Source organism: Gopherus flavomarginatus, chromosome 19, assembly GCF_025201925.1.
Source record: "Gopherus flavomarginatus isolate rGopFla2 chromosome 19, rGopFla2.mat.asm, whole genome shotgun sequence".
NCBI lineage: Eukaryota > Metazoa > Chordata > Testudines > Testudinidae > Gopherus > Gopherus flavomarginatus.
In genome coordinates, this window is record NC_066635.1 from 9,542,409 (window position 1) to 9,567,668 (window position 25,260).

Sequence of the window (25,260 nt, forward strand, 5' to 3'; positions counted from 1 at the left end):
CTCACCCTTGCTGAGTAAAGCAGGAGAAATACCTCCCTATGTCTTAGATATGACACTCCCGTTAATATACTCCAGAATAATTTGAGCCTTTTTAGCAACTGCATCACACTGTTGACTCATTCAATCTGTGATGCACTATAATACCCAGATCCTTTTCAGCAGTACTACCGCATAGCCAGTTATAGGCATTAAGCACCTCGGCCTTCTTGTTGTCATCAGTTATTAGCTCTCCTTCCTCACTAAGTAGATGATCTACAGTTTTCTTCATCATTCTCTGGTTCCCAATGTATGTAAAGAACCTCTTCTAACTGCATTTTATGTCCCTTGCTAGGTGTAAGTCATTTTGTGCCTTAGCCTTTCTGATTTTGTCCCTACATGCCTGTGCTCTTCTTTTGTACGCCTCCTTAGCAATTTGTCCGTGTTTCCACTTTTTGTAAGATTCATTTTTGATTTTCAGGTCATTAAAGAGCTCCTGATGGAGTCTTCCTATCTTTCCTTCTCACTGGAGTAGTTGGCAGTTATGCCTTTAATATTGTGTCCTTGACTAACTGCCAGCTCTCCTGAGCTCCTCCCTTAGATTGTCTTCCCATGGGACCTTACCTACCAGTTGTAAGTTTGTTAGTCTGCTTTTTTTAAAGTGCCTTGTCCTTATTCTGCTGGTCTCACTCCCTTTCCTTACAATCATGAAATCTATCATTTCATGATAGCTTTCGCCCAAATTGCCTTCCACCTTCAGATTCACAACCAGTTGCTCATAATGAAGTCTAAAGTGTGTGTCCCCTTGTTCCTTCGTCCATTTTCTGAAACAAAAAGTGTCCTCAGTACATTCCAAGAATTTTTGTGTTTTGCCACATCACAGTTCCTGCTCCTCTTCATTGGGGTTTTGTGAGACTTTATTAATTAATGTTTGTGAAGTGACTGAAGAGCCATAGATAATGGCCATGTTTTGTTAGAACAATATTATGGGTGGGAAGAATTATCCTGACCAGTTTGCACTGGTGTCTGCAGTCTAAGTCCTGCTCCTCATCTCTCTGCTAAAGTCCTGACCAGCTACAATTGTGAGCAAATTCTGCCTGGAGAAGCCAGTGATTTTATCCAATGTGTAAATGTGCCTGTTTCCCAGGTGAAGCCATAGGGAAGAACAGCGTGGTGCCCTTGCCCTACGAGAAGCTGATAAAAGAGCCAGGATTGCTCGCAGTTGCCGGCTTGCCTGAGGGACTTGTCTTCCGGAAGCCCACGGAATACGATGTGAAATCCCTGATGGCGATTTTGGAGCACAGCCACAGTATCCGGTTCAGGCTAAAAAGGTAACTTCATAAATCCTGAGAGGGTGGGAGCAGGGAGTCTTCGTTTCTTGTTCACTGAGCCAAGTCCAGGGAAGGACACTCCCCTTTGAGTTCAGCAAGCTCTGAACCAGGCCTCTGAAGGGTTTTGTGTGGCAACTGCATCACGCGAGGAGGGATGCTGCAGAGAATGGTGCCATTTGTCTCATTACACACGGGCTTAGCTGCTTTATGGGGCTCTCTGACAGCCACATAAAAAGCTGCCCTGGTTGAGTTAATTAATAGCTCGACACCAACGCTAATAATCACGTGCTGCCGTTTTCCCCTCGTCTGCGAGGTGCAGATATTCATTAAATACAGTGTGCTGCCCTCAGCACTGGTTTCTCTTGTGAACCTTGAAATGTAAGTGCAACCATATTAAATCATGGGGTACAAAGACTCGGTGCGTGTGTGAGAGACTAATTTATCACGGTCTGAGGGACCGTGGGATCTTTCCTTAATTATTGAAAGTGAAAACAATATCAAAGTGTTCCTAAGCATACAAGGTTAATTACGTTCTTCTACGTGTCATTACATAGGAATTGTATGTATGATGAGCAGGATGCTCTTACCTCACCAAAGGGAGTTCCAGTGTAAACCTCCTAAACCTCTTTTCCAGTCTAGAGAGAGTATTATACTGTGCTAGATGGTCAGGATTTTTGCATGAAGGAGCGATGTAGGGGCGAGGCACCCTCCATCCTATTATAGCCACATTTCCAAAAATGACCTCTAATTTTGGTCGTGTTAATTTTTGGCCCTGCCAAACTTGAGGCACGTTGGGCCTGATTTTAACGAATGCCCGGCGCCTACAGTTTCCAATTTGAAACGAGTTAGACCTGGGGGTGCTCAGCATCTCTGAAATCGCTTGGTATGTCCAGTTGGACATGTAAAATCAGAGGCCACTTTTGGAAATGGGCAGTTATCTTCTGAAGCGTGTGTAAAATTCACCACGTTCAGATGGTCAGTACAAGGTCTTATGCACCACCTGAGTTCTCCTGAAGCCTTATTTTGAGTAGAATCTAAGTGATGCTTTATCCTTGACCGTGCACGATGGTGAATTCTATCCATAGTTTCACTCCTAAAGGTTGCACTGAGCTGTCTAATTCCTCTCCCCTGCTTGCAATATGGAACTAGGCCAGTTTTCACCAGCTGTGGATCTGGCTCATAAAACGTATTGTAAAGACTGACGTACCCTTCTGAAGAGAGGAGGAGGAACTTGGGGCAGGGTTACAGCTCCTTTGTCAGCTGCCGTAGAGCGGAAATGATAAGCAGGGAAGAAGCTGGGCCAGTCATCAGAGCAGAGTGGAGATCGTACTTTTCCATCCTGCTGGACTGCCTTGAAACAATTTGTTTGGAAGCTGTCCTCTCCCTTTCCTCCTCATTGTTTTTTAGCTTGTTCTCCCCAATGCGCGCCATTAAGACATGTAACATGGACAGCTTGGGCACAGGCCCACCTGGGCAGCTTGAAAGCTGTTGCAAACTGCTCTCCCCCCTTGGCTGTATGAGCAAAACCCTTCTCCCTTGCTCAGGAACCCTCGTGCCCCTGACCTGTAGGGCTGATTCAGCAGACATTTAATATCAAATGAGACTGAGATTGCATTCAGTGCTGCTGAGCCAAGCGGTTGTTCTTGTTGCTGATGTTGTTAGCTGTACGCAGGCTGTAGTGCGCAGTTCCTATGTCAGATGCCATACGATGGATCTTGAAAGTACCTGTGTTTTCCTCTTCTTTGTCTTTTCCCATTCAGGCCAGCAGACGAGCCCAGCAGAGAGGCGAACCCTAATGTAGAGTTGAATTGTACCTCCCTAGCATCCAAGGGCAGTCGGGATTCTGGTCCAAATAACCAGATCAGTAAACCAGCCAGTCAAGACACTCCATCCACTGTAGCCATGACCAATTTCTTATACGGTGTCTCGCTGCCTACGCAGATTGCCACGGACCTAAAGCAGGAGATGTCTGCCAGTCTGCACCCGGTGAATGCAGCCAGCGAGATGCTGATGCCCAGGCCCTCAGGAGAGCTGAAGGTGCCTTCCTCACAGGAGTACAGCGACTGCTGTGGTAATAGCCTTGCGTTTGCTCTCAAAGGAGGGCCTGGCCTAAAGGCTATTGAAGTCGATGGAGAGGTTCTCATTGACTTTGGGCTTTGGGTCAGGCCCAAGATCTGTCTCAAAGAGACAAGGAGTAGTGTTTGGGGGTTAACGCAGTTATTTCAGGTTCCTGTAGGCCTGCCTCAGGTGGCCCGTAGAATTTCACTGCATTCCCTGTCACCATTGGGTACGTTTTAGCCTTGGGAGTGGGGGACCATTTGTGTCATGCCAGTGCCTTTAGTTTAGAGCGTCTGGTGGATCGTTGGAGTATAACTGAGGAGAAGTCGTTCACTGGTGGGAGGAGGTGATTCCATCTTTGCCACTAGAAAGGCCCCAGTTGATCTCAGGAGACTTTGGATCGGCTAGCCACTTGGTAGCTGCTAGTTCTGAAATCCTCAGCACCACAAAGCGCTTTCAATGGGGGCCATTGTGGCTTTCTAATGAAAGCCCACTGTATTCCTGTGGGTGTCGGGCGGCGGAATCAGAATCTGAATTTGGGCCTCACCCTCATTCTCTGGGACAACAAAGACTTGCCATGTCCCACCTCCCCGCGCACTCCTGTGTGTGCATCTAGAGTTGTACAATCTGTCTGAGATGAGGCTTCTCTGCAACTGCTCCAGTGATGTGCTCTCTCTGAAGGTGAAGACCCCAACCATCTCAGGAAGCAGAGCGGACAGAACTAACGAACAACATGTGGGTTTTTTTCCCCTTTAAAATAACTGGTGCAGAGCCTTACGTACCTAAGATGGGGGAGAGCCCAGGTTTGAGGGGTCAGAAACTCAGCTGAGGATTTGAAAGGAATTCAAGGGCTCTTTTTCCTTTTGCATGGCTCTGTATTCAAAAGCTCTGAATGTGACTCTGTGGGCTCATCTTAGAGTAGTAGCAGTGTAGTGTACATGGGCCATAAATGGCTTTTTAATCCCCACGTTTTCTAGGCCTGCTCTGATCAGGATCAGGTGACGTGATGGCTGCAGCACCAGCAGCCAGTCTTTACCAGATCACCCCTTCTCTTGCTGCCACAAGCATAAAGGGCCCCCTGCATTTCGGGATTATACAAATCCCTACAACTCACCTCCAGTCTAGGGTGACCAGACAGCAAATGTGAAAAATAGGGACAGGCTGTGGGGGGGTAATAGGAGCCTATATAAGAAAAAGACCCTGAAGTCGGGACTGTCCCTATAAAATCAGGACATTTGGTCATCCTACCCCAGTCCCTCGCTCGCTCAGGGATGAATATTCCCCAGAGAAGGGTTCAGTGACTGGCCCAATGCCATGCATCAAATCAGTGCCCAAGCTGGGAATAGAATGCAGGAGTCCCTGCTTCCCAGGCCTATGCTTAGTCTGGCAGAGTCGAGGCCATGGGTACCCTTCTGTGCCCGCTGGGGCGGGCCTCTTGCCCCTGCTTTTGTATTAGGTGATAGGGCTCTTATAGTTCCTTTCACCTTGTATTTCCTTGTGTCCAGGACAGAAATCTGCAGTCTCTGGTGGTCCGCTCATCCAGAATGTGCATTCGTCAAAGCGTATTCTCTTCTCCATCGTCCACGACAAAACAGGTGTGACGCTCACTAGGTCTGGTGGGGCGAGGGGTGCACTGCCAGAAAGAGACAAGGGAAGGGAATGGCTTCTGGCAAAAGACCCGGCTTCTGGCAAAAGACCCAGCCCCTGGCCGCTTCTGCTGTTTCCCCACTGCTCAGCATGGCTGCCGAAGTATTTGGCTCACGGTGGTCGGTGCCATGCTCAATGCTCTGTCTGTCCCCAAATGCTTCTGGCTCATCCTCCATGAGGAGCTGCTGGGACGTTTGTCCCCTTCTGCCTCCTGAAGCTGGCTCCATAAGAGAGCGAGGGCTCTGCACCTCCTTTAACAGAATTTAGTCCTAGCTCCGTTGAGCCTAGTTGCAGTGTGTCAGCGTAGCAGCTGGGACCTCTCTCTGTACCTGTCTGTACCCACCCCACCCTCCCTGCCTCCTCACCCTTGTACCTGAGTGCAGCACAGTCAGGAATTCCTCAGAACACCCCCTGTGAAGTGAGGAGACAGGCTGCCCATGTTATAAATGGGGGAATTGAGGCACAGTGTAGATTAAATAACTTGCCCAAAGGCTGTGGCTGTCCATCCTTCCTGCCGTGCCTGGCTTTGCAAACAAAAAGAACAGACTGAAATTAAACAATCTTCAGAACAGAATGCACCCAACCATAAGTCAACCTTTAAAAATCATTACAAGAAGCTTTAAAATCTTGTATTAACTTCCCTTTCCCTTCCACCTATTGAAAATCTAGGAGAGTGAATGCCTAATTGTTTGTTACACTGCATGTTACCCAAGCCAGGGATGGTATCTTCCTCTGCATTTGGGGCATCCACTGTGTGGAAGAGAGAGCCACAGAACTGTTGTGTTTTCATTATTTGGAAATTACATGGGAATTTCAATGTTCAAAATGTAGAGCCTTTTCCTTAGAGGTCCTCTTTACGCATGCGCAGCTGCAGAGGAGTACCCCGCAGGATGATGGAAGAAGCCTAGACCTTATCAACCAGGCTGGCAGCACTTGCTCAGGAAGGGGAAATAACTGTTTATAAGGCAGCTGAGCTTTGTTCCTGATTCCTAACACCTCGCAAGCGAAAAGTGCATCTGCTGTCTGTGTACCATATGGAAGTTCCTTATTTCTTATATTTTGTTTTGATAGATAAATGGGACAGTTTTATAAAAGAAACTGAAGATATCAACACCCTTAGGGAGTGTGTGCAAATTCTGTTTAACAGTAGATATGGTGAGTAGGAGTTAAAATTCCATTATGCATCTGCAGTGCTTGTGGTTTGCATAACATTATGTAGCAATCATTTTTGTTCCCTAACACAGCAGCATAAGCCATATGCTAAACTCCCTTCTCTTTTTAACACTCCTCGCATGGCAGCTCCTAGGCTCGTGGCTTCTATTTAAGGTTATGTCAATATTTCCATTCTGAATCCCCCATATCAAAGCCTTTGTAGCTTAGCTGCAAAGTGGCCCCAGTCTGAAACTTAATGCACTGGTTCTGAGCTTGAAAGCATGTCTTATGGACCTTCAGCAAAGTTATAGGAGGAGCAACCGAACCAAGACTATTTGAAAACGAACGTAGGACAGAAATAAAGATACTGGTTATTCCAGCTGCTTTTAACATCCTTGGAGCTCATAAATGGCTTTGTTTTGTGGTGTTAAATTATGAATCGCCCTTTTTATGTACAGTCCCATAGGTTTATTTTCCTTAATCTCCTAGCCAGGTGAGCATCTGTAAGCAAACTAAATCAGTCGTGAATGGAATCAATGCAATAGCCCCTGTTCATGAAGAACGAGGGTGCTTTCTGTGGTTCTTTCCAATGAAGAACAGGGTTGTTATACACCTCTACCCCTATATAACGCTGTCCTCAGGAGCCAAAAAATCTTACTGCTTTGATCCACCGGAGTGTGCAGCCCCACCGGCCCGGAGCACTACCGTACCGCGTTCTATCCGAATTTGTGTTGTATCGGGTCACGTTATATCGGGATAGAGGTGTATTTATACCCTATTGTACTGTGGGCTTGTCAGATCTCTCAAATTAAGCCGGCTTGGCCTTGGTCAGTACTGAAGTGACTGACCTCCAGAGAAGAGCTGGCTGCGCTGAAGCTTGCATGAGGCATCTCTGATTTCTGGATCTTGATATAAGTTGTCACAGGGTCCACCTAGCTCTATACATTCCATTAGAATACTGCACAGGTTTCTCCTGGGTGGTGGTTGCTGTTTCAGGGTAACGCTGTACATCACCTGATTTGAGTAGCGTGAGATGTATCTCAGAATTTTTAAAGTTTAGTTTAGGTTTTGTTTGTCCTTTGCTTTATTTCTCTGTTTAACTTCTCCCTTAAGAGTAACTTTGGGCAGTGACGAGGGATAAGTTAAACTTGGAGCCCATGGCTCTGTTGCTGGGGGAAAAGGAGGATAGTAGGACAGCAGACATGTACCTGTTTTGTAGATCTACTTGAATCTGTTGAATTATGTTGTCTTCACCTTCTCTTTGTCGTCTTTTTAATAATAATAATAATAATAATAATAATAATAATAATAATCCAGTTGGAAATTAAAGCCATCTGTTAACCTTTCAGCTGAAGCTTTGGGTTTGGACCACATGGTTCCCGTGCCATACCGGAAGATTGCCTGCGACCCAGAGGCAGTAGAAATAATTGGGATCCCTGACAAAATACCATTCAAACGACCCTGTACCTATGGTGTCCCCAAGCTCAAACGAATTCTGGAGGAAAGACACAACATCCACTTTGTCATTAAAAGGTACACAGCACATCAGATTTCAAAGAGCTGACATGGATGACGTTTTAGTCTACCTATTTTGTGTGAGCATGTAGGTAGTGTTCTGTTCTAAATTTAGTTCCTAAATAGTAACCAGAAAATTGCATTTTGTTGGTTTGGTTTTTTTGTTAAATTACATAATGGCAGCAAATATTCGATCACTTTTTCTGTTGAAACAAACTTCCACACAGAAGTACAGCCAAATGTGCAGCTGAGGTACCTTAGGAATGTTTCCACTGGAGGCAGAGAGATGGATTCCCCTTGAATCAGTTTGGGAATTCAAGAATAATAAGCACATTGGGCAGATTCAACAGCTAGGAAAAGATTTTTCCAGTATGGTTTTACAAAGGTTTTTTTTTTTTTTAAACTAACTATGATGATTAATAGACCTAAAAATTGACTTACCATGTGTTATATAAATAATTATTTTGTTTTTTGCAAACAGATAGATGGGTTTTGATATTTTCCCCCCAATTCACTGTTTTCCAGCTCTCTCAATTTTTTTTGCTTTTAACAAAAACCAGATAAATGCCAGTTGCCCAGTATTTATAATCATCCCTACAATAACAAACCACGAATGTTATGTCACAAATGCTTCAGTGACAATGGCTCTAGATTAGCCTAAGCATTGCAAGAGTTTTATCTGCCTGCACATTATGTAGGCTGTCAAAATGACACACGACAAATTCAAATTGTGCCAGCTGAGTGCGTATTGAGATAGATATAGATATAAATTAAAAAAATGGTAATATTCCCCCTACCTGTTTGCCTGATAACAGGTATGTTGTTGTTTTTTAATAGTAGTTTCTACTTTTTGCATTAGAATAGGAATAGGGTGGAAAGCTGCACAATTATTTTGTCGTTCTCGGTGTATATAATCCCTCCTCATCTCTCCAGCAGGACACCAAGGTTTCCTATCTAGCTCGGTCAGCTGATCACCATAGTACTCAGCACCTCGGAGTCATTATGTGTATCATGCCCGTGGGGCAGGGCAGTGCTGTTCTCCCCATTGTACATATGGGAAACTGAGGCGCAGCGGGGTTTGCTCAAGGTTTATGGTGGAGCAAGTTTCAGGCTGATGCCCTAACAATCCATCCTCTCCTCACCATTTTGTGAGGTTCCCTCCCCGATGTGCCTTTTTTTGTTTCCTCCTTTTTGGGTTCATCTGAAACAGACAGAATTCTTAACATAATTTTCATCCTTACTTACAGCCGTTGGTTTGTGTTGTCAACAAACGCTCCCTTTATTGGGGGGGAGAGGCAAAAAACACACCTTTAATTATAAAACCTTCAGAGAAAACTCAATAATTCCCTTAGTAAAGTCTTTGCTAGCACCTACGAAATGCAGTGTTATTACATTAGTGTTCTTTATTGTGTCCAAAGGCACCTATCAGGGCTGCAATCCCTCGGTGCAAGGGCTATAAAAACATAGAAGAAATAGCACATCAGTGCCAGATGTGAATTTCTAGACACCTAGTGCCACTCAATTTCCAGCTGAAAAAATCAGTGATTCCAGTCATGAATTCTCCACTTTCTCTTTAATCAACTGGTACGATGACTCCTGTTTTTTATGTCACGGGAAATCGTTCTTGTGTAGGAGGAGAGGGTGTAGATGAGGCAAGATTAGTCCCTTGTAGAGAGAGGCTTCGTGCCAACCCTTCTAGAAAAATCCACATCTGAATTATGCAGCTTGGACTACTCCCTAGTTCTTTTGCAGTGCACATAGCAGTAGTTGATTAATCTCGTGGCCCATTGTGATTCCTTTAGAAAATATACACTCCAGTGCACTGGCTCTCCCCCTATCAATAGACGCAGTGAATAATGACACTCCACTTTAAAGCAGTATGTCCACTCATTTCTCACTAGACCTGTGCTGAGGATAGAGGTTCTGTTTCACTACGGACTTTTAGATTCCAAAATTTGGCTTCATGCTGAAGTGGAATGGAAGCTGAAAATTGTGATATGCTTCCAAAGAAAAATTCAGAAAATATTTTTGTTTCAAGTCAATTGGAACATTTTTGGTTTTTGACAAAATTTTAATGTTCAGTTTTAATTTTTTTTTAATTCTGTATTGTGTAATATACCAAATTTCAAAAAAATAAACCAAGTTGGAGTGTTTCATTCTGAAAATATCAGAATGGGACATTTCAACATGCTTGGAAGTTTTTCCCGTTTTTCTTTCAAAACAAAATCTCAGGGAAAAAGAGCTGATTTTGCACAGTGTTTTGGTGTTGATGAATCTGCATATTCTGATAAAATAAGATTCCATGGAAGTTTCTCCAACCAGCTCTAATCGTAACACTTCATTATGAACGAAGGCTGGAAGTTTCCAGTGCATTGGTAGAAGGTTGACAGAATGACGGAAAGTGAAGCCAAGGCTATTGAAAATTGGAGCAAGAAGGGAAAAAAAACCCAACCTGTCCCTGACTTAACGAAGCACTTAAACACGTGCCTAACTTTGTGTGTGTGTAATCCCATGGAGCCAAGAGGCTTGGTTCTCCATTGCCTTGCACCTCATAGTCATCTATACCAATGCAAAATATGTGCAAATGGGGTGTGAAACACTGCTAAGTCCGGCCCCAGTCCAGCCAGACTGCTACTATTATGATTTATTTCTACTGCAATGGTGCCTGGGAACCCCAGTCAGGAACAGTACCCCACTGTGCAAGGTGCTGTACAAACAGAATAAAAAGACAGTTCCTGCCCCAAAGAGTTTCCTATCTAAGACAGGAGGCAGCAGATGGTTACAGATGGATGGGAAAGTGCAAGGAAAAGATGGCACCATATTAGTCAGCATGCTAGGTAGTGCTCCCAGCGCACCAGTGGTCTAACCTTTGTTAGGTTTTATTGTAGGAGAGTTCTAAAGAGGGATTTGAAGGAGTATTGGGAGGTGGCTTTGCAGATGTTTCTGGGGAGCTGCTCCGAAGTGTGAGCGGGTAGCACGGGATGAAGCGTGAAGGTGCTTGTTGGAAAACAGAACAGGTGGGCAATGGAGGCCGGCAGTGTTGGCTTAAAGTTAGGCACATGCTTAGGTACTTGGTTGGATCAGAGCCTTAGAACAAAGAATCAGGCCCCATGCAACTACTCACGTGCTTAAAGTTTTATGCAGGATCTTAAATGGTTTGCTAGGTCAGCATCTTTGTGTTCAGAGAGAAACCTAAATTCTTTTAGGTTGTGGGCATAAGATGAATTGCAGATAGTGAGAAACATTCTTCAGTCCTAAATTTAGCCATTTGGTACCCTATTGATAGCTCCTCCTGTGCAAGTCTCATTCTTTCTGCTCACACAAGAGCTGCTGGGCTGAGCAGCTCACTGAACGCTTCCTTAAGATGAGGTTTTTATAGGACATTTAACAATGGTCCCAAAATTGCATATTTACAAAAGCTGGACAAGATTGCAAATGTTCCTGCCATAATGGTAAATGGGCTGGACTGAATAGCAGAATTAAAAGCCGTCTTGAACTGTCTTGGCCCCATAGCCTTCTGCTAAAGCCAGAAAGTAACAGCTTTATTTAATACAGTTAATGAAATGGAGAACATGACTTAGAAGCAGATGTTCAGGTGCTTTAGATGAAAGACACATGTTAGTTGTTGGATTTGCACAAGAAAATACGAGGGGGATTCCAGGAAAAGGAATGAATAAACACAGCACAATTCTTATTCAATATATCGTTAATAAACGATATCTGAAATTCATTCACTAGATGCTCCTGTTTCTTTTCTTTTCCCCCTTCTAGGATGTTTGATGAGAGAATTTTTACAGGTACGTTAATAACATTCTTTGATTTATTGTCTGTGAAGTGAAAGAGAAATAGAGTTAAAATGATGTAATATATAAATAGCCATAAGTGAAGGGCATATGTAGTTGTGTTCACCAAGGATAAAACCTTATCTACATAATATACACAAGTAGAAGAAAATTCACTCCATGCATAGGACCTATGCACCACTGAAGTCTGAGTTTAACCCTTCAAATAGGTCTGAAGTGAGACTTAAGTCGTGCATAGGCCTTGAGCTGGCTTTGTGCTCAAGGTAAATTTCACCCCTAGAAAGCCATGGAGTAGTTGAACTGTACTTAGAAGGCAGGAGATGCACACTGTGGATTCCCATTTATAAGTTATTCTCTCTCCCTTGCGTATAAATACCCAACTACTTCAATTTAACTGCTTGGCTTTCTCTTTTGCTCCTTTTTCCTTGTACTTTGAGCAGTGTAATATGAAAGAGACACCATTTCAAGCACCTTTGAGCAAATAAAATGAGGCATATATTAGCGAGATCTGAGCACTCCTTTCAAAATACCATGAAAAGACACCCAAAAGATTGCTCTGGTGGCTTTTTCCTATCTTAACCTGATGTATATCTGAAAAGTTGGTGTAGAAATGGCACCATCTGGTCATGTGTTCGTCGGCCAATGATTTCAGACCCAGTGGGCTCAGTTTACAAGTGAAAGCTTATTTTCTCTAACTAAGTGCTTTGCAAACTTAGGCTGGGGTCTGAGAGTCAAGCTGGGTGCTTTTATCGCCAGTTATAAAGGTTCTACGAGCCACATTAATGCTTCAGTGGCACTTGTACAACCTTGTTATGTTCCTGGTAAGCCCTCCCTAGCACCCACGAAACCCCTTTGCCTACAGTGGGGTTTGTGCAAGTGTAACTGACTGGAAATTAGGAAACAATTCTGTTGTTGCACAGGATTTGAACACATTCCAGCTTACTCCCTCCTAGCTGTGTGGTCTCTGCAGGGCTAACAGAAGCAAAAAGTAAGCAGATCTGAATACACAAAAGAACTGGGTCTGCTCAGTAAGGAGGTGCCATTTTTACTTTACACTTTGTCCGAGTGGAGCTGCACTTTAAGTTGTCGTCTACAAAGTATCCTAAGGTTTCCACTGCAGTTTTGCTCAACATTTAATTCAAAACCCACCGCTCCTAGGAAACCTATTTTTGCTGCTCCATGGGTGGCTTCATTGTTGCAAGAGCAAGATTTTGGTACATGGGAAGGATCCAGCTGAACTGTGGAAAGATAAATAGCATCTTTAATGCTCCGTGCTGTTCCCATTGCGAAGCCTTGCCCTCCTTTATGTGCCAGAGCCTAAAAGAAAAGGGACTTTACATTGCCATAGATTGTATGTGCTTCAAAAGGAGGTAGCTGCAATGTGACTTAGAGTTGAGTAAAGTTCAAGTATTACAGATGATAATGAGACACCTGCCTGGTTTGTGCAGCTTGTCAGAATAATTCTGCTCCCTCCTTGCCCCAGATCTAGCTAATCCTTCAGTCTCCATTCACCTGCTCTCTAGCACCTGATTTTTCATTTCCTTTGCTGTCTTCGTAGTGCACTTTTCATATCTAAGATCATTGCTGAGCTTGATTACTAAGGAGCAGGGGAAGAGCAAAGAGAAGGTTTTCATGGCAGCTAAATGCTTATTCTTCTACTTGTCTCAATTTGTCACGCCCCTTCTCTCTCACGCACAAGGGGCAGCTTTTATATGCTCAGGCCATGGTGCTGATCCCCGCCGCCTCTTCCCTCACCATGTACAGATTAGAAAACACTTTTATTCAAAGTAGAATGTGATGCCTTTGGCCAAGTAGCAGCCTACAGGATAGTGCTGGCCTGTAGGTCGCTTTGCGTGGAGGGTGGTTGCTCTGTGCCTTGCCTCCCTACAGGGCGCCAGCTTGTATCTGTGCTAAGCTCTGAATTGGACGTACTGTGTCAGATTGTTCAATGCAATGCACACTGGGCCCTTCCCAACCTGACTCCCATGCTCAGGAATTCAGGCCACCTGAGGCTACACAACAATAATATCAAACAGTTCACCGGGAAGGGAAGAGGGTGGAGCCCAGCATACTGGCACCTGGGAACTGAATTCATCTTCTAGGTACTTGCCTCTGGAGAAGTGAGGAATCACGGTGTATTGAAAGAGGAGACTTGGAGGACCAAAAACAGTAGGAAGGCGTGGTAAAAGAAGATACATCGAGAGAGGCATGTGTAAATGACAGTCATCCTCAATGCAGTCCCCTGCCTCCCCACCACCGGAACTCTCCTGCTCCCGGCCAACACCAGTGAAACTGCCTCCGTAACACGTTTCCTGAGGATTTTTTCCCCTTTCAGTAGTATTACCCTAAGTAGCCGTCCGTGTGCGAGGAGGTCTGGCTCAAATGCAAAGGTGCCCGTCTCCCAGGAGGTCCTGCATCTCTTCTTGCTGGAAGGACCTTGCTCCTAGAATGACGTGAAGGCAATTTCCAAGCAGAATTTCCTGTGCTAGATCATACAAATGCTACAGTGTAACTAAGAGAAGGTGTCCCCATATCTCTGGGTTGTCCGTACTGCAGTCACAGGGCGACTGCTGCTTGAGTAGACCTACCCGAGCTCACTTTAATTGGGCCCGCTTGGGTCCAAGAGCAGGAACGCCCGAGCAGCACTTGCTTTGGTGCAGGCTAGCCCTGTTGAGTAATTTCCCAGGGTTCCAGACAGGCTTGTTCAGCCCACACTGACATGCCCTCTGGTCCAGGACCGAAGCTAGCTTAAAGCTAGCTCGTTATGTCTGAGTCACACCCTCTGATTGCTGTATTGACAGATCCTTTTATGTGTAACCCAGACTCTCACTCTTTATGCATCACAAGCTGCTGACTAGCTTTGTAAATCCAGGAGAACAACAACATGTAGTCTAGTGAGCTGTGCTGCTAGCATTCATATTCTTCTGTGGTTAATTCTGGTTGTGCTTCTCATTATGAAACCTTGCTGCGGAACTGGGACCAGGAAGTAAATTTACCAAAGATCCTACCAAGCTGGAGCCCTCCAGCCCATCAGGGGAAATCTCTCCAGAACCACACAGAATGGCAGTGCCAGACTTGGCAGGGACTTCTCAGGCTAATAACAGGTATGTGGCTTTCATCTCCACCTAAGCAGTTTCCTCCATAATGACTAGAAGCTAGAGTGTGACCCCCCCGCAACCCCCATGCAGCCCCACTGGAGTCCACTGAACCGCTGGGGGAGTGAGGTTCTGCTCACAAGGAGTGTGCGAGTCTTGCTCTTTGGAAACTCTGATCATAGAGCCTCTCTGACATATATACTGTGTGTGACTTTCATTAGTTTCAAATGCTATGCAGCAATGGAGTTGGAAACCTTCCCATTTCAAATGCGTAGGATTTTTTTTTTTTAACTTGGCACAGTAGGGTTGACGTTACTAATAAAGCTGTAAGTGAGAAAGTCTAATCGGCCTTCATTTGTCAGGCGTTAATGCATGAGGCTAGTGAGGAAGTGCCTGCTAGTCACAGCAATGCTGGGAAATCCAGGGGAGAGGAGAATGTTAAAACAATAAGTGAAAAGTATGCTCTCAGTTAGCCCAAGCTCTTCCATGCATGCGTGTCTGTGTAAGAGAGATGGTTTAATATCACTTACTGTACACTCTCAGGACCAAAGTAAAAGGAAGTGAGTTTTTTGCCTGAGTGAAAACTGAATAAGAACTTCAGGATTTGTCCCAAATTAGGTCCTTGTCTGAGCCTTTCAGTGTGGTGGTGTGTCCAGTTTTTGCTGCCTGTCTGTTTAGATTGCAAACTTCTCAGGGTAGGGACTGTATCCTCTTTTGTCACTTGTGCAGTGCTGCACACACTGACATTGGAAAGATTATTTCCAGATACGCGATTGCTGCAAGCGGAAGCAGTTTCCACAGAGAGGTGTGTGTGTGTGTGTGTGTGTGTGTGGTGTTGTTTTTTTTCTTTTTTGGTCATGCTGTGACAATCCTCTGTTGGCAGCTGTCTGAAATCAGGAGAGCACATGAGGAAGGAGAGAGAGAGGTAGAAGGCACTGAATGCTGTTGCTGACAGTGTGGTAACTGCAAGAGCTTTGTTTTAGCACAACAATGAAAACCAAGGGGCTCATTTTTCACCTTTGATGGTGTGCCCACCCTTGCTGCCATTAGCAAACCACTAGAGAAATCAGATCATCCCGATATTGTGAGCTGATACCAAAAAAAAGAGATCAAAACCACTGCGTTTGAACAAAAGAAGTGAGATCACTACTGTGTGCAAACAAGCTAGGAGAAGATTTCCTTCCTGAATTATCTGAGATGCCTAAAGTAGGTCTAACAGTTCACCATCAGACTGCAGTCTTACAGGTCACACTTTGTAAGAAGGGTACATTCATAACTGATTGATAGGTGTTTTGACATTTGTCTCATCAGATTCATAGAGGCCAACAGGTGATGGGACACTGGATGAGGAGGGGTCTGAGAATTCTTTCCCAAGTGTCTGGCTGGCTGTTGAGTCTTGCCCACATACTCAGGATCCAACTGATTGCCATATTGGGGGTCGGGAAGGAAATTTCCCCCCAAGTCAGATTGGCAGAGACCCTGGGGATATTTTGCCTTCCTCTGCAGCCTGGGGCACGAGTCACTTGCAAGTTTAAACTAGTGTAAACGGCAGATTCTCTGTGGCTTGAAGTCTTTTTAAATCATGATTTGAGGGCTTGTAACTCAGCCAGAGGCCAGGAGTCTATTACAGGAGTGAGTGGGCAAGCATCTGTGGTCTGCAATGGGCAAGAGATCAGACTAGATGATCATGGTGGTTCATTGGTTCATGGAGGTTCATTTTGTCCTTTTTAAAGTCTGTGAGGTCAGTAGTTTATATCCATCTGTCAAGCCTTCAAGTGATGCATGTATAACCATGTGTAACACATTACATATGCCTGTGATGTTCTTGTAACACCTATTGATTAAGTATTAGCTCTGTATGAACTATATGTAAATGTAGTGACATGTGACTACTGACAGCAAGGGGAGAGATGTTCTGGTGTGTGACCAGCTTAATGTTGCTGAGAGCCAAGGTACATGGCGGTATGTGGCTGCAGCCCTGAGTGAAGAGCAGCGCTGTGGGTGCTGGTGTTACTCCAGAGGGGTGTGATTCCTTCCGCAGCCCCCAGGGTGTTCCAGGGGATAGGGACTATTCTGTGATACCCTGTTTGGGGGCTCCACCTACTCCTACGTGTCCAACTAGCTTTGCCTGGTGAAATCCTGGTCCCAGTGAAGCCCAGGGTAAAACTCCCATGGTGCTCTGGGGCTAACCTCAGGTCTGTGGGAGCTGGGGCTGGTGGACGTGGTGTTTCCAGCTACACTGTAAACCTGGGTTTACAGTTGGTCGACCCAAGTCTCAGAGCCGTGCCAACATGTCCATACTTGACCACACAGACCTCCTGACTTGGTTCTGCAGCTTGAGCTGCATCCGCACTGCAAAATAAGGCTTGGACCCCAGTCTCAGTGGAATAGGGGCTCTGCTCTCTTCCCCACCCCTACCTCCACCCCTCAGCAAGGCTCTAGGACAAGGCCCTGAGTGCTTTTTGACCTGAGGCAGACTGATTTGTATGTAGACATGGGAGGGGCGCTTGGGGGTCAAACCTGAGCTTAGTGTGTGATGTAGACGTACCCACTGAGGTGAATAACATTGTAGCCCTAAAGGCCTTGGGGTGTTTGGCACTGGTTGCAACGTTCTGTTTAATTTTGTGATAGTGAATCCCACAGGAAAAAGGTCTTTACGGGTATCCTGAGATGACCATGGCTGAGGGCAGGGACTGGCTCTGCCTGTGAATTGCTGTGTCACAAGTAACCACGATGATGCCCTGTACAGGACACACATGCTTGACTAGTGAGTGCTGCTTGGTGTACTTAGGGCATGCTGAGTTGATCCAGTTTAACTGAAGGTGGGATTTTAAAATCAAATTCACTTAAACTGTCCCCAAAGACTGTTGTGTCCATTCTTATTTTCGCTTAGACCAGGCTTATTTAAATACAAGAGCTAGGTGATATTACGTTTTATTTGCTGAAGCTGATTAGGAGCAGATGAAAGCTAAACCTAATTAAGATGCTCTTAAAACAGAGAGAAGAGACAAGGCCTTTTGCATTGTTTTTACTAAACTGTGTGATGTGCCCCACCCGCTTGTATTTGTTACAGATTCATAAATAATGAGTCTGTTACAGCCCCCAGCTACAGACCCTTGGCTTTTTAACTTGGTCAATTGCAGCTCCTGCGTTAGCCCTGCAGGTTCAGCCCCTGGTGCATGGGTCAAGCTGACAGCCATCGCTTGTGGACGAGGCTGTATTTTCCAAGAATGGATAAACTTGTTGCTTTGATGAGGGTCTACTGGGGAAATAAGTAAACATGTAGAACACATGACCAAAAAGGCTGCAGTTGAATCAATTCCTCTTTGTCCAGAGCTTGCCGTCACATGCTGAGCGCTGAACTATCACCGAGTATTTTAGCACAAGGAATGTATTGATCCAGAAGTCTTAACACCTGACAGTCACATTCTCAGTATCCTTCGGCGCCCGAGACCAGGAGTAGATTTGTGAGATGATATTGACTTGAACGCAACAAGTGCTGGGAAGCAGACAGAGCTCAGAGTGGAATTTGGCTCATGCTCTGTATCCTGCCATTTCGCATACATTTGTGGGGTGGATACTCTTGCACTGGTCTCATCCAAGCAAGAAACTTGGGAAAACGTCTCTGGAGCAAGAGGGAGTCTTCAAAACCTGTGAAAATTGTCAGGCCTTTGCTCTTCTTGTTCAAGTGCTAGGGCTTGCAAAGGAGTCCACTTCTTTGACTGCTGCCCCAGGTTTAAGAAATGTGGCTCAGCCTCTTACAAGCAGAATCCAACATCACAATGTCACAGTGCTTTGGCAAGTATTCGTCAAAGTGTATAGACACACCCTGAACTTTAAGCCTGGGAGCAATCCATGTTCCTCTTCAGCAAAACACCTAAACATATGCTTCAGAAGCGCTCTGCTGAATCTGGCCTCATATGAACAATTGCAACTGGGAAGTCTGTAATTTCAAGTGTGGTATTGGATTGCACAATGTATGTATATTGCTAAAGGAAGTGATACACTGTATGAATTGATTATACTGGTAGTAAGTTGTTGAAATTAAGAATTGAAATATAAATACAGGGCTCACTCATTAAAGTCCATGAAAGCGTTTTATTGACTTCAGTGGGCACTGGATTGGGCCTTTCCTTATATTGGTATGCTAGTATATAGATATATTGCATAGATGGACAAGCTCTATTGTCTGCTTGACTATGCATAATCTTTGCTAAATGAGAGCATAATGGGTAGTGCAAATTAGGACCTGATCTTGCACCGCTGGTGTTAATCAGGGTTTTGCTGTTCTGTCTAGATAGATACTTATGCAGCCCTCGTTACGATAGTACCTGAAATTATTACTGTTCATTTTCACAACACCCGAGGGAGGCAAGATAGTGCTGCTATCCCCATTTTACAGATGGGGAACTGAGGCACTGAGTGATTTGACAGAGGTCACATAGGGAGTCTGTTACAGAGCAGGAACTGAACCCAGGTTTCTGGAGTCCCAAGCAAGTGCCTTAACTACAAAAATATACTTCAGTTCACATACCTATTGAAGTCAATGGCTGGTTGGCTATCAGGCTTCAGGTGGTTAGGCTAAATCTCCAAAGCTGCTGAGTGCCCACTGTTCCTGTTGACTTCACAAGGGGCTTTTAAGTGCTCAGCACCCCTGAAAATCAACCTTTGTATGTCAATAGCTGAAAACATATCCCTCCCTCTTGTTTAATTTTTCTCTGCAATTAATATACTCCTCCCGCCCCCAATATAAAAATACAGTTAAATCGACCTTAAGGCAAACAGGCAGGCAGAACAGTGACAAGATGATAGGGATGAGGAGCTAATTTGCTAATCTGCTTCTAAGACATTTTGCTAAGCAAATCTACCACTGAGTATTCTATCAGGCTGTGCAACAGTAGCCGAGTCAGTAAAAGGCCTGGAATTGGCCATTCTGAATGTGCAAGCGAATCTGGGGGCTTACGGTCTATGTTGAACACCTGCTAATATTGAATTTCTTCGCCTTCATCCCTACTGTATCCTGACTGATTCTAGTAGTGAGTCAGTCAGGGATTTGCACACTTTGGTAAAATAGCTTTAGAAAATCTTGGAGAAAAATAATGTTTTTTCTGGAGCAGAGTTTTTGGTGGTGGTTCTAAGCTGAATTTAATGATTGTGAGGGATACCAAGCAGAGCAGGGTTTCGAGTTTTGAGTTTGTTTTCATTGCGGCATAATCATTAGGCTATTTGTATTGAGCTTTATTCTGATCTGACGTCCTTTGGTTTTGTCCAAATATAAATCTCATATCTATTGAACCAGATTCAGCACTCAGTTATATTGGTGGGATCGGGGTCACTCTGGATTTACAGGGATCTAACTGACTAGCCCATTGAGTTCAGCTGGGTTACTGCTGACTTACACTGGTCTAAGTGAGAACATAATCAGACCATGTATGTTGAATTCACAGGCTGTGTGAATTGTAGCCCACTTGGGTTAATTCAACATATTGTATAGGAAATCTTAAATTACAGTGGAGATGCAAAACTTGCCTTGATCATACATCTCCCCTCCCCCACCCCCCACATAATGTATATTTCTAAATAAAATACACTTTTTTTTTTTAAAGAAAAAATCCGTATCTGTGTGTAGTGTATGTACAGAAACTTGTGCTCCCCTGTTAGGACATAGACTAGTCATCCAGCTAGTCCAGTACCACGTCTCTGACATTTGTTAACCCCAGATGCTGTAGAGGAAGGTGCAAAAAAACCCCCCTGCGCTGGACAATTATGGGATCATCTGCCCCAGTGAAGGTTTCCTCCTAAGCACCATTAGTTACAAGTTGCCTAATGCCCTGAAGCACGGGAGTTCACATCCCTTCCAAAAACTCTTGCTTTTTCTAATATTTGGCATGTATTCTAACAGCTGTGGGTAGCCTTGCTCTCCATGTAAATCCTTATATCTTTAGAGAAGGATTTTCAAAAGCACTCCTGGCTGGCTTAACTGTGTTCCCTTGGAAGTCAATGGTACAACTCTCATTTTCTTTGGTGGGTGCAGATTCAGCCAAACAATGAGTCCTTGGCAGAAGACACAGCACTCTCTCCTATCAGCTTAAAGCAGGGGTCCCCAACATGGCACCCGTGGGGGCATCTAAATGCGCCTGCGTCCTGGCCGGTGGTCGAGCATCCACAGAAATTTGTCATCGAAAGGCATCGCTGCCGAATTTTGGCAGCATTTCGGCAGATGCTCAACCGCCCGCCAGACGAAAAGGTTGGGGACCACTGGCTTAGAGCATCTTCACCAGAAGCACTAACAGGGACAGCTGCACTGATGCAAGTTTGTGGTGTAGACCTGAAGTTTGTTAAAACTCGGTGAGATTCTCCTCTTTCTTTACATGGATGTTACTTAATGGATGTTTATGGATTTACTCCTGGTTTGCACTGATGTAACTGAGTAGGGACTCAGAACCCAGTGGGCTTGGTTACTAAAAAACTCAAGACAACCCATGATTTAGCCTCTAGTAGGTCACTGGCCAGAAGTTTTATCTCATTCATGGAAATGCTTGAAATGTTTGCAGGGTTTCAGATGTGCAGGGTGGTACCTGAGTCTTCCCAGAAGTTCAGATATATAATAGCACTGTTAAGGGGGGGAAATTGAGCTTGATTTGAGACCCCTCTGTCTTAAGAACATTTTCAAACATTTCCTCTGCAGTAGTGGCACCTATGTAATTACCCTAGTGAAAACTTCTACTGCAGAAACATGTCACTGCTGTCAAGCAAGGTTTATGCTGGTAAGTTAAAAGTGGCATTGCATATCCAAAGCTCATGCAAGAGAAACCGTTTGTGCCAAACCATGCCATCCTGTGGTCTCTCTCTCACTTCCTTATGAAAATGTATTATAATCTGATTTGCTGACGAGTTGTATAAGCCTTAAAGAAGTGATTTTGCAATGGTTTACTGACACCAGAGCTGTCATGAATTCTTTCAACTGGAGCCCAGGAGTGCTCTGCTGCTAGGATAGTCAGTGTGGGATCTTTATTTTTCCTTATGCCGAGGAAGTATTGAAGTTGGAGCTAGTTTTTTCTCAGTCCCTTGAAAATGCCCCTCTCTTGTCTATTTACTGCACTGTACATAAGGATGGAATTTTTTTTTTAAAGCTATCCATTGACAGTTCCTTTACCATGTCTCATGTCTGCTTCTCCTTGTCAGGTCTGAGAAGAGCAGTGTTTCTGAAGACTGTGAACCAGGTGAGCAAAAAATAATTGCTGCTTTCTACTGAAAAAGTGTAATGGTGAGGGACAAAAAAAAAAGGCCTAGGTACCTTCTAATAAATATCAGATTTCCCCGGGAAGTAGATAAACTCTCCAGTTCTTTGGCTGAGATGATGACATGCCACACGAAATGCATTTGCTGAGCGCACACTCTCCAAGCAGTGTGCTGCAGTTATGGCTGTTGTAATGAAACCTTTCAATACAAATGACAAAGGTGTAGCAAACATTGCTGCCTATCACGGCTCCCCGTAGTGTATTATGCTTTCCATGGTGTGGGGCTTGGAATCTCTGAATGCTTCCATTGAATAGCTTATAGGAAGAGAGATGTCATGGAGAGGAGAGTGCCTTCTATATTGTGTATTTTGATGGGCAATAAACAATTCTGTGAATCTCTGTATGAGGGATGTTGTGTGTGTCTTATGTACACACAAAAACACGCACGCAAGCACACATGCTCCGTCTTTAAAATGAGCCCAACTGAGTGGGAATGCATCATTATTTAAAAACAAATACAAAAGAGAACAGCAAGAATACCTACCCAGGAGAGTAAGCTGAAGAATGGTGGGAAAAAGCCTTAGAAAATAGACCAGACTCATTCTGTGCCCTGGCGGCCTACAGACTGTGGCTCTGTCCCATACTAGTGGGAGGAGTGAAATACAGTCAAAGATCCTTTCTAGAGAGCTTCCTTTACGCATCCCTGAAACCTTTCTGACATGAATTGATGCTCACAGTACCCCTTGGAAGCAGATAAATGAGTAGGTATTTTTCCCCTTTTCACAGGCAGGGATGTAGAGATACTTGTCCTATGGCCTTTTGGGCAGGCCCTAATGCAACAGAACATTTTAACGATAATGGGTCTTAAACATGTGCTTAAATGTGCTGCTGAATTGGAGCTGTATTTACTGAGGCTCCTCTACCAGAAGTTTCCCTAGTTTGTTTCCGATAGAATTTTAAGCCAGAATAGTTAAACTGGCGCAACAGGCTTTGAGCACTCTTATTGTGGTTTTAAACCAGGCTTACTTCAGTGTGGTTTGAATTGGTTTAAGATGAAATGAAATAAGCCATTCTTAAACTGAAATAAGAACATCTGCATAGGGGTTTGATCATTTAACTAAATCAGTTTAGAAAGTGATTTAAATTAAACCGGTGCAGTTTTTTCATATAGACAAAGCCTTAGCCTTTCTCTGCCTCAGTTTTCCTATCTGTACAATGGGGTTAGTGATGGTTACCTACATGTGCAATGTGCTTTGAGACCTATGGGTGAAGTGCTAAGCACTGTTATTAGAATAGGTTACTGCCTAGAATCTAACATGCGGACAATGAGGATTTTTCCTGCCCGCGCACTGATTTTTCTGGGGGAAAAATCAGTACTTGGTACTGCTAGTGAAGGCAGGGGGCTGGACTCAATGACCTTTCGAGGTCCCTTCCAGTTCTAGGAGATTGGTATGTCTCCAATTAATTAAAAATAATTAGTGGCCAGTTGTTGTATTTCATGCGCCGATTATTTTTTTCCTCTTGCTAGGTACCTCAGCAGAACTGAGTGGGATGAGACATATCAAAATTGAACCAGATGAGCTGGATATCATTCAAATCACCGTTCCAGGTAAAATCTAAAACTTTTGAATTGCTCAGAAATAACTAGGCAAAGAACATTGGCCTTAGATTGCACTGCGTGAAGGTTTTGCTTTGGGAAAAGCAGGTTGCAGGAAATTGGAATGTCTTCTCATCTCACTTTCTTTTAGGATGAACTTCGCCCCCAAATCCCTTTCTCTTTTGAAAGTCAAGTTCCAACTGTGCATCAGAAGTTAGCAGATTTCTTGGGAAGGCCTTTGGGATAACACAGGGCTTTGCTTTTGCAAGCGTTTGTTCTGTGTCAGTTCATTTTATGCCTTTCACCCTGTCCCTGTCCCACTTCTGGCCAGGCAGGCTGGGAGCAGACTCCCCTGGAGCAGATACTAACACTGTTCTTTAGGTGATACGCAAGAAGCACTGAGGTAGAAGGTGACCATTGCCTTCCTCTGTCCCAGTGCTCTCCACCCGAGCCCCAATGAGTATCCCTGTCCCTGTTCACAAAGGTGGGAACTGAGATGCAGAAAGCTAAATTCTTTGTCCCAGGTCACGTATCAAATCCACGCCAGGACTGAGAGTAGAATCCAGATGTTCTGACTCCCAGCCCTGTGCAAAGAAAGCCATAGACCTTCTTGCTTTTAGAAGGAACGAATTGGAAACAGTGGTTGCAGCCTGTTGGGGAAGAATATGGAGTGGGTCTGGAAGGGATTTTAAAGTGACCTCACTTTAAATTGTCTCTCTCGATTTTATTCTGGAGATGAACACCTCTGGGGTGGATGCACCAGTGTGAAAAAAATGCTGTGTTAGGGTGATCCCTTTAAATTGTGGCCTCCACGTTTCTATAGCACTGTGCATTGGCTCCTGAGGGTGTAATTTGGATCATGAGCCTATTAAAAGCTGGTGATCTATCATCGCTTCTGTCTCTCATTAGCTGATAGGCCCTGTAGGACCACTGGTGACATCTCTGTAGCCTGCATCTGGCTAGGGCTTATCATTGTACAAGTGAATAAAGAGTAGCTCCAAGCAACCGGTTCAAAGGCTACCAAGCTGCCAGTGAGCAATCAGTGATGCACATATGCTAGATAGTCCTGTTTCAGTCAGTCTGTGTCTCTCTCCCACACACGCACACGCACGATGTAGCAGGGGCTAGAATTGTTCTCAGTCACACTGGTAGGGTGGGCCACACCTTTGCTGCCCCTTGTCTTGGCCTGACCCATCCTAAGAAGGTGTCCTGCTGGAGGGAAGAGCAAAGACTTCAGATCTCCAGGGATTACCTACAATGGGTTCCCCAGGCAGAGCTAGTGAGACTTAGTCCTCTGGAACTTAGCGGGGCTGGCAGAAGGCTGAGGTCAATGATGGCCCATCAGGCCCAATAAAAAAAGCTGGCAGCTTTTACAAGGGGCCAGTTCTGGATGAAGCCTGGGACAGGGAAGTCTCACTTGCCTTGTCCTAACCCAAGTAACCTGGCCTGACCAGGCCTCTCACCTTGCTGGGACTTGCTTTGGCTCTCTGTGAAGATATAGTTATGGTCTTTAATGCCCAAGTGGCTATTTTGAGTTCCGATGTAGCTTGTTTTCTGTTAATGCCGGCAGGGGACTAGATGGAGAGCTGATCTGGCCAGAGGGCTAGGCCACAGACGTGCCAGACCATTGTGGTGCTAGAAGGGAAGAACCCCTGAAAAGCTGTGTCCTGACACGACACAAGGGGGCAATCTGGTACACTGATGTAATTCCAGATTAACCCCTTTGGCTTTATGGGGGTTACCATGGATTTATAGCTGTGGAACTGAGAGCAGAACGTGATCTCCCATCTTTTCTTTAGCCCTGGTGTTTGGCTATCCCAGCCTATTGAGTGTTGTTTTGGGGAA

The 25,260-nt window shown here is 44.7% G+C and overlaps 1 protein-coding gene across 9 annotated transcripts in view; it reads left to right on the forward strand.

Annotated features, from left to right (window-relative positions):
• The window catches only part of GTF2IRD1 (GTF2I repeat domain containing 1), a 168,068-nt gene that overhangs the window by 91,707 nt on the left and 51,101 nt on the right, over positions 1–25,260 (forward strand). For all 9 annotated transcript variants that reach the window (XM_050929457.1, XM_050929458.1, XM_050929451.1 and 6 more), the window contains 9 exons: positions 1,124–1,307; positions 3,068–3,378; positions 4,871–4,960; positions 6,084–6,167; positions 7,514–7,697; positions 11,451–11,476; positions 14,466–14,586; positions 21,763–21,800; positions 23,347–23,427. In XM_050929457.1, coding sequence (XP_050785414.1) covers positions 1,124–1,307; positions 3,068–3,378; positions 4,871–4,960; positions 6,084–6,167; positions 7,514–7,697; positions 11,451–11,476; positions 14,466–14,586; positions 21,763–21,800; positions 23,347–23,427 — 1,119 coding nt within the window. The remainder of the gene's footprint in view (positions 1–1,123; positions 1,308–3,067; positions 3,379–4,870; positions 4,961–6,083; positions 6,168–7,513; positions 7,698–11,450; positions 11,477–14,465; positions 14,587–21,762; positions 21,801–23,346; positions 23,428–25,260) is intronic.